At 41.0% G+C, this 13,062-nt stretch overlaps 1 protein-coding gene across 1 annotated transcript in view; it reads right to left on the reverse strand.

The window, feature by feature from the left end:
• The window catches only part of wdfy3 (WD repeat and FYVE domain containing 3), a 405,362-nt gene that overhangs the window by 200,448 nt on the left and 191,852 nt on the right, over nt 1-13,062 (reverse strand). Inside the window, exons 20-22 of the mRNA XM_078543892.1 lie at nt 10,075-10,256; nt 7,424-7,655; nt 2,394-2,557 (exon numbers count right to left, since the gene is read on the reverse strand). Of these exons, the coding sequence (XP_078400018.1) occupies nt 2,394-2,557; nt 7,424-7,655; nt 10,075-10,256 (578 nt within the window). The remainder of the gene's footprint in view (nt 1-2,393; nt 2,558-7,423; nt 7,656-10,074; nt 10,257-13,062) is intronic.

Raw genomic sequence — 13,062 nt, forward strand, 5'->3', positions numbered from 1 at the left:
CATTCTTGAATGAGAGGCCATAGATTTAGGCTAAGGGGTGGTAGATTTAAATCAGAGATGAGGAGGAATTACTTTTCTCAAAGGGTCGTGAATCTGTGGAATTCACTACCTCAGAGTGCAGTGGATGCCGGGACGCTGAATAAATTTAAGGAGGAGATAGACAGATTTTTAATTAGTAATGGGTTGAAAGGTTATGGGGAGAGGGCGGGAAATTGGATTTGAGGCCGAAATGAGATCAGCCATGATCATAATGAATGGCGGGGCAGGCTCGAGGGGCTGAATTGCCTACTCCTGCTCCTAGTTCTTATAGTTAGGTATTGGGTTACAGGTTCTGGCACAGAGTATTGACTTGGTTTCAAGTTTCAACCCACAAGTGCTTAATCTTCGTGCCACCTTGATCCTAATGCAGCCAAGCTCCCTCCCTCCGCCAGAAGAATGGTTATTAGTTATCAAACTGACATGGTACAACCTTTAAGCTTTGCTAAATCGACATTAGGTATAGGAAATGGTATAACTCATTTAAAAGGGTACATGTTGTCAGCATCTCCTGGTTATAGCAGAAGTACATTTTGCACCCCATTCAGTTAGAGATGCTGAGCTTCAGCAGCAACTGCAACCCAATCATGCAGCCTTGGCTGCATGAGCATATGCTCTCATACCTGGCCTCTAGGTAATGTTATAAAAACAGAAATCCAGCATTTTGTTTTTATTTCAGATTTCCAGCATTTGCAGTATTTTGCTTTTATCTTCAGGTAATGTCTCCTAGCATCAATTTTCAGAGCTTCTTCATTGGCTATATGACAGGAATTGTTAACTGTGGTGGAAGGACCTATATGAAGCAACTTGCTTTGTGTCAACTACCTTGATGCCATGGACATCCAAGTCTAATGCTGCATATTGGGCATATTCATCAGCAACTGTATAAACAAGATCATCATGTGAAGGGCTTTAGCAATGGAGTGCTCATCGTGAGGGTGCGTCATCCTTGAGGGTGCTCAGTGACAGTGTGATGTAGATCAGAGCTCTTCCTTTCTCTACCTGGCTCTCCTTTTTGCCACAACTCCATCTTCTAGACTGATCCTGCATCTTGAACAGGAGTTGAAGGAAGCTCTTTTGTTGCATGCCTAAAAGTTCTGAAATATGATGGTGAACTTTCTGGATATAACATACATGTGTAAACTGAATTTGGATTGTTGTCACTGAAGACAGTAACTGAAGATGATCCAAGTTCTTTTCAGCCATTTTGTAGCATATTCTAAAGGGGCTGTATTTTTGATTAAAACTGGCATCTAACAGGATCACCAAGTACTGTTAGGGACAGATGGTGTTGACAAATGACCTTTGTATTTTCCAAACAATATCTCAGAGGCCACAGCTTTCATATTTGAGGCACCCATCACCATATATCATGAATTAGTCTGCTGTTCAAAATGAGGAATAGAACATAATGCTGAAATTTCCAAGGAGGGGAAATCACTGGGGGGTTGCCACTCCACTCCTATCTTCTTGGCTTGCAATGGAGCTTCATATTTCTGGATGGACCTCTGAACCAGACCTCTTCGGAAATACGAAGTGTACCTGCTCTGGGACTGCTTCTCCAGAGGGCAGGATCATCGAGGGAAGCCAAGCCGTGTCCCCTTTTCATGGCACAAGCTGCTGTATTTTGTTAAGTCTTCATTCACTAACACAGTGAAAAGCTTTGGGACATTTAAATGGCTGGGTAGGCTGGCAGGCAGATCATCGGGTCAGGTCAGGCTGGGGTTGGGGGTAAGGGATTCAGGGGAATCTGAAGGTCTGGAGAGGCGGGGAGAGACTGAGGGCCCAGAAGGAAGGGGGCAGAGACTGGGGGTCGGGGGAGGGGCGGTAAGAGTCTGAGGGTCGGGGAGTGGGGGGAGATCCTGAGGATCAGGGAGTGGGGGGAGAGCCTGAGGGTCAAATAGTGGGGGGAGAGCCTGAGGGTCAGGGAGTGGGGGGAAAGAGGGAGAGTCTGAGGGTTGGTTGGTGTGGGGGACGAGGGAGGCAACCCAGGGTCAGCCTGGCGTCAGGGGGCGCCAGCAACAAGGAGTTAGGGGGCCTGGGCAGGGTTGTCCAGGGACGGGGTTGAGGAGGGGTTCAAGGGGTGGTTGGGCGGGTCATGGGACAGTCGTGGGGGTGCAGTTGTGGGGGGAGGGTTCATCAGAAGAGAGTCGGCGAGATCAGCGTGATTGACTGGGGGAGGGGTTAGTTGCATAGTTACCCAGGAGTTTGAATTGCTTGTTTTCTATCTTAGGTTTATAAGAACCCAAAACTTACATATCTTTAGCAAATGAAACACAAATGGATTGCAAACAGATCATATCACATTTTTAGTTTCTGCATTTTGTCCAAATGTACACATTACATTGATTGCTCACCTGTTTGGCTATGGTTTTGCTGTCCACTTTGTTGTAATTTTTCCTAATCCTGGCCACTGTAAGCGACGAGACTGACAGAGCATACAACCCAAAAGATACTTTCTCCTCAGGAATTAGGCTGATGGGAGATGGAATGGCTATTTCAGATTTTGAATCTTTTGAATCTTTATAAAAGGAAGAAAACAGGTTAGCACTGTGTGAATTAGAAAAATTTCCATTACCAATTACCTTTGAGGAACAGAATTCTCATCAATGCCAAGTTCATACGCAGGGGCTACTTTTAATAATAAAAAACAATCACCATACCAAAGATACCTTGGTATATCTACTCAATGTCACTCATGTAAATATGCTTATGAGCTTAAAGTTCTAACTAAGTTGGCATTTTTTTTTAAGTAAACACAGGGCCGAAATTCGAAATAGTTTTACAACGTAACACATGCATACACTTTCCACAACTGATCCAAACGCAACTTGCCCTCTGATTTTTTTCTTCTTAACCCACTTCACTTTGAAGCTGTAACTCATACTGCATTCAACAGGCAACAACAGTGCACCAGCAACTGCTCCAAATGCTCACTTGTCATATACCCAAAGTTGTTGTCATCTCATATTCTTCAGCTTAGGGATGCTGATTCCATTTGTAAAGCCTCCATCTTAGCTGACATTAATTAATTCAGCAAGGAGCAGGAATTGAAATAGTGTCAGTTTTACACACTGTGCATTCACTGAGACATTGACAAGTGTGATCCCAGTGCATCTCAAATTTGTTTTGTTCTGTGTGCTACTTATTGTTGCACGTAATTTCAAATGTGATAAACATGTTTTCTAATTTTCAAAATATTAATTTGAAATTATGGATTATTCCTATAAATGTTTCAATGAATACTCTGGTGTCAAAACATGCCGGCTCCAACTTCAAAATTAAGAATATATAATTCGTATTGTGTTAACTTGTATATTGGTTTTTCATGCACGCAAAGAAAAATTAAAATTAATGCACACGATACAATTCTTGTACACAAACTTTCCACAATAAAAGTCTATTTTAAAAGAAAGGTTTTGGGTATATATTGTAATGACAAATCATTCATTTCTAAAAGCTATGGAGATGTCAATGCACAATACTGAAGTTAAAAATCCAAAATTAGTATATCACAAATATTGCAGACCAAACCTCTCAGGAATAGAAGTGCAATTATGTGTAATGACATTTACAATATGCAGGTGTTAATGAGGTCTTCATTAGAGTAAAGCTATCACTATCCTTACAATGTCATAATTCGTATTTCTGTTTCAAGTAAAAACTATATAAGGAACAAAATGTCCTTTGGTTCAGTTAAAAAAAGCTACGGGTGGAATTTTACAGTCCCTCCCGCCGGCAGCATTTTGCGGTCCCACTGAAGTCAATGGATTTTTGAATGGCTCGTCGCATTTCATGGCCCCGCCCCCGCTGCAACAGGTGCCGTAAAATATTGCCCAATGGATATAATTCTAAACAAATTAAACATTATATAAAGAACAATTCTTAGTTGAATATTGCAATACGTGCTATGGTTTCTGTAGAAAAACTTGGGTACTGTACTTAATTTCCAACATTAGAACCTATGTGTACTTATTGTATTCAAATACAATTATCAGTATTTTTTGCCAGTGAAAATATTGCTGAAGCTGAGTCGTAAAGATAATTTGAACTTATGAATTCGATACAGCAAGGCTGAGAAGCTGGAGACATAAAACTGAGCCATTGCAGCAACACATGCTAGAAGGCAAAATTACAATTGAAAAGTTTATACTGTCCACCAAATAGTTGAACGGAGGTGGGAGAAATATGTAAGGAAATATATTAATGAGTAAAGGACGAAGAACAATAAGAATGGGAGACTTTAACCACCCCAAAATAGACTGGCGATTGGTAACAAAAGGGGTACTGGGAATAGAGTTTTTATGATGTGTGCAATGTGTTCTTATCCAGTATACAAAAAGGCCCACAGAAGTGGGACCACTTCTGGATCTAATTGTGGGAACGCACAAGGCCCTGGATGTTCTGAGGAGACTTTGCAAGTTCAACAGCTGAATTTGCTGTTGTTGTTTCCTCAATGTTGGGTGGTCCGTTTGGTTTAATTACTTTTCAACTTTTTCGCGGTTTTGATACAACTGAGTGACTTGCTAGGCCATTTCAGAGGGCATTTAAGAGTCAACCACACTGCTGTGGGTCTGAAGTCACATATAGGCCAGACCAGGTGAGGATGGCAAGTTTCCTTCCCTAAAGAACATCAGTAACCCAGATGGGTTTTTCCAACAATCGACAATTATCATCATGGTTCAATTCCAGATTTTTTAATGAATTTGTGGGATTCGAACCCATGTCCCCAAAGCATTACCCTGGGTCTCTGGGTTACTAATCTAGTGACAATACCACTGCAACATATTCCTATAGGAATAGGCCCACTAAGGAAGAATAACATGCTGGGCATTGCATTAGCAGAAACCATCCAGACCATGGGTATTATCCCATCTTTAAACTTGATAAGCTTATCAACTATCTCTGACATTTCCATCGTAATTGTGTTTATTTACTTTCTGGTTTCTGCTAATGCAATGCCCACCATGTTATTCTTCCTTAGTGGACATTGCATTAGCAGAAACCAGAAAGTAAATAAACACAATTACGATGGAAATGGCAGAGATAGTTGATAAGCTAATCAATTTTAAATGTTCAGTGAGAGAACAGGTTCAGCCAGACGGAGGAGGGATGGATGGGGATTGTTCGGGCCTCTGTTCGAGGAAGAAGCGGAGAGCCATCAGACCATCCCGGTGGGGGATGGAGGTGTAGAGGGATTGGACGTCCATGGTGAAGAGGAGGCAGTTGGGGCCAGGGAACTGGAAATTGTTGATATGATGTAGGGTGTCAGAGGAATCACGGATGTTCTCTCACTGAACAATTTCTACTTAAACTCCTCTCACTTCCTCCAAATAAAAGGTATGGCTATGGATGCCCGCATGGGCCCCAGTTATGCCTGTCTCTTTATGGGGTATGTGGAGCATTCCTTGTTCCAGTCCTACTCCGGCCTCCTCCCACAACTCTTTCTCCGGTACATCGATGATTGCTTCGGTGCTGCTTCATGCTCTCGTCTGGACCTGGAAAAATTTCTTAATTTTCCTTCCAATTTCCACCCCTCCAACATTTTCACATGGCCCATCTCTTCCCTTCCCTTCCTTGACCTCTCTGTCTCAATTTCTGGTGATAGACTGTCCACCAATATTCATTACAAGCCTACCAACTCCCACAGCTACTTTGACTACAGATCCTCACACCCCGCTTCCTGTAAGGAGTCCATCCCATTCTCTCAGTTCATTCGCCTCCGTCGCATCTGTTCTGATGATGCCACTTTCAAAAACAGTTCCTCTAACACGTCTTCCTTCTTCCTTAACTGAGGCTTTCCACCCACGGTGGTTGACAGGGCCCTCAACCGTGTCCGGCCCATCTCCCGCGCATCCTTCCTCACACCTTCCTCTTCCTCCCAGAACCGTGATAGGGTCCCCCTTGTCCTCACTTATCACCCCACCAGCCTCCGCATTCAAAGGATCATCCTCTGCCATTTCCGCCAACTCCAGCATGATGCCACCACCAAACACATCTTCTCTTCACCCCCCTGGTGGCATTCCGTAGGGATCGTTCTCTCCAGGACACCCATGTCTACTCCTCCATCACCCCCTACACCTCAACCCCCTCCCACGGCACCTTCCCATGCAACCACAGAAGGTGCAACACCTGCCCCTTTACTTACCCTCTCCTCACCGTCCAAGGGCCCAAATACTCCTTTCAAGTGAAGCAGCATTTCACTTGCACTTCTCTCAATTTAGTCTACTGCATTCGCTGCTCCCAATGCAGTTTCCTCTACATTGGAGAGACCAAACGCAGATTGGGTGACCGCTTTGTGGAACACCTTCGGTCTGTCCGCAAGCATGACCCAGACCTCCCTGTCGCTTGCCATTTCAACACTCCACCCTGCTCTCATGCCCACATGTCCGTCCTTGGCCTGTTGCATTGTTCCAGTGAAGCTCAATGCAAACCGGAGGAACAGCACCTCATCTTCCGACTAGGCACTTTACAGCCTTCCGGACTGAATATTGAGTTCAACAATTTTAGATCATGAACTCTCTCCTCCATCCCCACCCACTTTCCTCCAATAATTTATATAGATTTTTCTTTTCCTACCTATTTCAATTATTTTTAAATGTATTTCCATCCACTGTTTTATCTCTACCTTTTAGCCTATTTCGATCCCTTCCCCCCACCCCACCCCCACTAGGGCTATCTGTACCTTGCTCGTCCTGCTTTCTACCCTTAATGTCACCTATTAGCACATTCCTTAGATAATATCACCACCTTCAACACCTCTTTGTCCATGACATCTTTTGGCTATCTCCATCTATCACTGGCCCTCTATCCAGCTCTACCTGTCCCACCACGCCCCCCCCCCCACCTTAAACGAGCTTATATTTCCCCTCTTTTCTATTTTTCTTAGCTCTGTTGAAGAGTCATATGGACTCGAAACGTTAACTGTGTTCCTCTCTGCAGATGCTGTCAGACCTGCTGAGTTTTTCCAGGTATTTTTATTTTTGTTTTGGATTTCCAGCATCCGCAGTTTTTTGCTTTTATCACTATACTTCGGACCTTCCTATTTTGGACGCTACAGCTACTGACTTAAGTTACTGAGCCCAGGAAGAATTCTATTCCATCATTTTTTAAACAATGCTGAAGAATGGTTTAGTCATAATCCATAACTGAAAAAGTAACACCAAGGACAAGTGTTGGAACATCATGCTTAAATCAATGTGACAAAAACAAAAAAATAAAGTGAGAAGGATTTTTCAACAGATACAAAAAGCTGGGGTAAATCTGTTATGTGTAATAACACTGTTACGTGTATTTTATCTCTAATTAACAAGCTCTTTCTTACCTACTAAAACCCTATTCAGCTTAATTTTGAACTTTACAATTTAACATCAAAAATATTACTTACATGGAACACACACAGCTTGGAAGCTACCAACATAGTTTGGTCCTAATTCATAGATGATACTGATACTTGAAGCAGGTAAAACTTCCTCCAAGAAATGAGTAGGTCCTAGACGCCATACTAATGATGAGATCTGGCGCTGAGCTGGAGGTGTTCCAATGTAGCCATAGACCGTGCTAACAACTGGCAGATTTGTTGATCCTGATCCACCAGGAGAACTGTGGATATAGTGAAGCTACAAAGGCAAACACAATGTAAGAATGTGTGTGTGTCTCCACTCTACAAAAAATATAGTTAAATCATATAACACTTTTAAATGAATATTTGTATTTTCTTGATGTCACAACAAAGGTTTTTGGTGCAAATTAAAAGAGAATTACAGATCAAGCATTGTGAGTATGTATGCACACAGTTTAAACAATTACCATATCTTCAGTGAAGGCGATCTTTATAACTCTATTTTGTCCCACTAATGGAACTTTGGAAGCCAACTTATTAAAAGTGCTACTGCCCACTGAATACAGTACAGTTTAAAATATTCACCACATGAAACATAGACATTGTCAGGAGACTGGTACTAAAGTCTGTAAATTAATTATTCAGTTATATTTCTTCAACAAAAACAGTCTCAAGATAGCATTAGTAAAGCAGTTCAACTGTTGCATATTCTTTATAATAGATGTCCAGGATTAATCCATTAATGCTGTACTTTACAAAAACTCTTCTGTTTTGAATTTTTTTGAGGGAAGGAGAAAACAGCTTGACAACATTTTGAAAAGACAATTCGCATCCTTTCCATTATGGAAGTTGGCACTAGGTTCAATTAATCAATCCTATTTACATAATCAGAGTTTGGTCCAAACATGCTGACATCAGTACTGGGTACTATGCTCTTTTGTAGTTTCTTTGGCCAGCTGGAGCAGCAGTCTATGAAAGTTGTCATTGTTTGAATACAACACAAAGTTTGCTACTAAAAACATCATAAAGTAGAGAAAAATATTGATCAATTGAGGTTTATATGCTGGAAATCTGTAATGGGATTGATTCTCTTAGCGATAAGAAACTGTGAGAAATGAAATGAAATTCAGGAATTATAATAAATTTAATTGTATACTTGATACTCATTTTAGTCTTTATAAAAATGAAAATAATCGCTAATCTAATTTATATGGAATAAATACTGGAACACTGAGTCTGGTTATTACACTGGGTTGTGTCATACTGTAGTCAATCTCTAGCTTAAAGGGCAAGGCAACTCTCTTGATACGCAACATCATGGAAGGCTCTTTAGTTCCAATGAATGTTTCATCAGTTTTGAATTAATAATCTTTCCTGGAGAATCCAAAAAGAATGATTTGAACAAGCTACATCAATTGCAAAAGCAAATAATATTGTCCAAACATGTTTTCATTTAACACAGTAAGCCCAAATACTTGCTCTTGGAAACATGAAAGTCTCAACAATTCTGAATGGATTTTTGCTGACCATTTTTTAAAGCCTGTGTCACAAACTTCCATCTCCATGTTGTGTGGTAAGATGACTTCATCACTTTACACAGTGAATGAAGCAACTGAGAATGAAATTTAAGCTTGCATTTTATTAAGTACAATATACAAAACATGAACACTAAGGACCACTGAAGCAATACGGTATTTAATTGGTATTTCTGTAGTCAGTTTATTTAATGAGAAATGTTGATTTAATTAAAAATTATAGGGAAATGTAGTTTTGAGAGATTAATTGTGGCAGACAAATGAAGCCTTGAAGTGAATTGGGTGCATTGTATATAATTAAAGTACTACCTCTTCACTGATTCAAATACTATACAATAGATTACTGAGTTATCAAAGCCTGGAAAAATATTTCTGAAATGAAGTAGCAGGTTGTCATTAACAAACTGCAAAGAATTTATAAGCATAATTATCCGAAGTAAAAATTTAGTTTTAGAACAATGATTAAATTTAATAAATGAAGGCAGCAGCAAAAATAAGCTCAACAGATAATAAATCAAAATTCATTCCCTCAAAGTTTTATTTGATCTTGATGCTTCTACTCTCAACAAAATAAAAATGGCATATTTTAATAATACTAAGTCATTGTAATTTGATTACTTCAGCCTTTTCTGGTCTACACTACCATCACAAGTTAAGGGGTCACAGATGAACCTGTGCATTCGCACCACCTGGTCATTAGATAATCATTTGAGACATAATATCACTGCCTTATTTAAATTATCTGGTAAAAACAAAGGCTCTTCTGGGGATTGGTATCCACTGGCCAACCAATCTGCTTTCTTGGTTTTGATTAGCTAACAGAAGTTATATCTGGACAGGATCAAAAGATCTCCCAGAGGGTGAAGTGTGAAGACAAAAGCCATGAATAAACCATTACACAAAATAACCTTGTTGACAGAGACTTCAAATTGCATTCCTTGAACAATACAAGGCCTAACTGATGCTCTGGTAATACATCATTTTAATTAATTATCTTGGATATGGAATCACTGAATTTGCGATGTCACTTTAAAGAGAACACATTGACCTGCAGCAGCAGAAGACTATATGAACCAAAAATGATTTGGTAAAAATAACACTTCTGCATTTAAAATGGTTTTATAATTCCAACTTTAGCCATGTGCTCGCAGAACACCATACCTTTACTGTGTTAACTTGCTGACCATCCACATATAACGTAGCAGTGCTGTTCTTTAACATGCCTTTACTCATCACAAGCACTAGGTGATGCCACTGTCCCTCGTTAATCAGATCACTGCAGCGAAACCGTGCACAGCAAGGAAGAATTTCATAAAAAGATGACTCTTCACTGAAGTCATCAACTAAAAAAGGAGGAAAAACAATTCAGCCCTAGTTTTACAGTTGACATTGCTCTGCACTGCTGTACCTCATATCAGTACTATATCTTTCAGCAGCAGCACTCTACATACTACAACAATTTATTTTACATTGTGCTTTTAATGTAATAAAATATCCCAAGGCACTTCAAAGAGACATTATAGAACAAAATATAAAACTGAGTCACTTAAGGATATATTAGGAAAGATGATCAAAGCTTGGTCAAAGAGGTAGGTTTTAAGGAGTGTCTTAAAGGAAGAATGAGAAGTAGAGAGATGGAGAGATATTGGAAGGGAATCCGCAAAGTTTCAGGGCTATGCAGCTGGATGTGGTATGATTAAAATCAGGAATCCTAAAGAAGCCAGAATTAAAGGAGCACAGGTATCTGAGGGTTGCAGGGATTAGCGATTAGAGATAGGGAGAGGCAGACAAAGGGGGGAATTCAAAAGCAAGGGTGAAAATTTTAAAATTAAGGTGTTTCTTAACTGGGGGCCAATGTAGATCAACAAGCACGTGGGTGACAGGTGAATGGGATTTGGTGAGAGTTAGGACACAGGCCACAGAGTATTCAATCACTAAGTTTATGTAGGGTACAATGTGGGAGACCAGCTAGGAATGCATAATAGCTAAGCCTGGAGATAACAAAGATATGCATGAAGATTTCAGCAGTAGATGAGCTGAGGCAAGGATGGTGAAAATAGTTGTCTTAGTGGTGGCGTGGATACATGGTTAAAAGCTCATCCAGGGATCACATATGACACAAAGAATTTGAACAGTATTGTTCAACTTCAGGGAGTTATTGGGCAGAGGTATGGAATGTGGAGCTAGGAAGCAGAGTCTGTGGTGGGAAACAAAGACAATGGATTCGGTCTTCCTATTTGTTAATCAGAGGAAATTTTGCTGGTCCAGTACTGTATGTCAGACAAGCACTCTGACAATTTAGAGATTATGGAGGGGCTGTAATAGATGGTGGTGAAGTAAAGTTGGGTGTCACCAGTGTATATTTGGAAAATGATGCTGTGTTTACCGATGATGTCGCCAGCATGTAGATGAGAAATAGGAAGAGACCAAGGACAAGTAACTGTGCAGGAATGGGAAGAGAAACTACTGATGACCTTTCTCTGGCTCTGATTAGATATGTAAGAATGGAACCAGCTAGACAATGGCGGAGATGTGGAGGAGGTTGGTGCAATCAACTGTATCACAGGTTGCATACAGTTTAAGAAAGACAAGGGGAGATCGTCTGCCTTTGTCACAGTGACATAGGATGTCATCTGTGATTTTAATAGCTGTTTCAGTACTCTGGTGAGGAGTAAACCTGATGGGAGGGATTCAAACATGGAGTCCCAGGAAAGATGGGCATGAATTTTGTAGGCAAAATTCCTACAATTTTGTACATTCAAGAACTTTGGAGAAGAAAGGGAGGTTGGAGATGGGGTGCAAGCTTGTATGGGCAGAGGGAACAAGGGTTTTTTTTTGAGAAGGGTGATGACAGCAGATTTGAAGGAGAGGGGCAGAACCTGAGGAGAGAGATCATGAACAATGTCAGCTAAAATACTTAATAGTTTGCGATAACAAGTTCAAGTTCAATAATTTTATGAAAGCAAAATACTGCGGATATTAGAAATCAGAAATAAAAACAAAAATTGCTGGAAAAGCTCAGCAGGTCTGGTAGCACTGTGGAGAGAGAAACAGTTAACGTTTGAGTCCATATGACTCTTCTTCAGAATTAAAGAGAAGTAGAAATGTGATGGGGTTGTATATTGTTTAAGGGGGGTAGGGCAGGTGGGGCAAGAAAGGAGGTCAGAGATAGGTAGGAGCTAAGGAGGGATTGACAAAAATGTCTGACACAAGACAAAGGAAGTGTTAATGGCAGTGGCAAAGACTAAAGAAGGTACTGATAGTGGCATAAAGGTAAGAGCAGAATGTGTGAACAGCAAAACAAGGGTCAGCGCTCTGTGAAAGAACAGCATAGAAACCAGTGACAGATGGCCCTGTGGGGTGGGTGGGGGGGTTTTGGAGAAAAAGGGTGAAAAAATAAATAAAATTAAAAAAAAATCAAATTAAATAAGCAAAGAAAGAACGATTGGATTAAAAAAAGGGTAAAGATGGAGGAGAGAGTTCATGGTAAGTTGGTGAACTCAATGTTAAGTCCAGAAGGCTGTAAAATGCCCCATCGGAAGATGAGGTGCTGTTCCTCCAGTTTGTTTTGGGCTTCACTGGAACATTGCAGCAGGCCAAGGACAGACATGTGGGCATGACAACAAGATGGTGTGTTGAAATGGCATGCGACAGGAAGGTCTGGGCCATGCTTGCAGACTGAGTGAAAGTGTTCCGCAAAGCAGTCACCAAATCTACGTTTGATTTCCCCATTGTAGAGGCGACCGCATTGGGAGCAGCAAATACAGTGTACCAAATTGAAGGCGGTGCAAGTCAAGTGCTGCTTCACCTGAAAGGAGTGTTTGGGGCCTTAGGCAATGAGGAAGGATGAGGTAAAGGGGTGTGTCGCACCTTCTGCGACTGCTTGGGAAGGTGCCATGGAAAGTGGGGGGCTGTTGGTGGTGGGGTGAGGTTAAGACGTGTTCGGTCACTTCCGGTCGCTTGTCATTTCAACGCACCATCTTGCTGTCATGCCCACATATCCATGCAATGTTCCAGTGAAGCCCAATACAAACTAGAGGAACAGCACCTCACTTTCCGACTGGGCACTTTACAGCCTTCCGGACTTAACATTGAGTTCAACAACTTCAGGACATGAACTCTCTCTTCCATCCTTAACCCTTTTTTTAA

The sequence above is a fragment of the Cetorhinus maximus genome, chromosome 1 (genome assembly GCF_964194155.1).
Source record: "Cetorhinus maximus chromosome 1, sCetMax3.hap1.1, whole genome shotgun sequence".
Taxonomy (NCBI): Eukaryota; Metazoa; Chordata; class Chondrichthyes; order Lamniformes; family Cetorhinidae; genus Cetorhinus; species Cetorhinus maximus.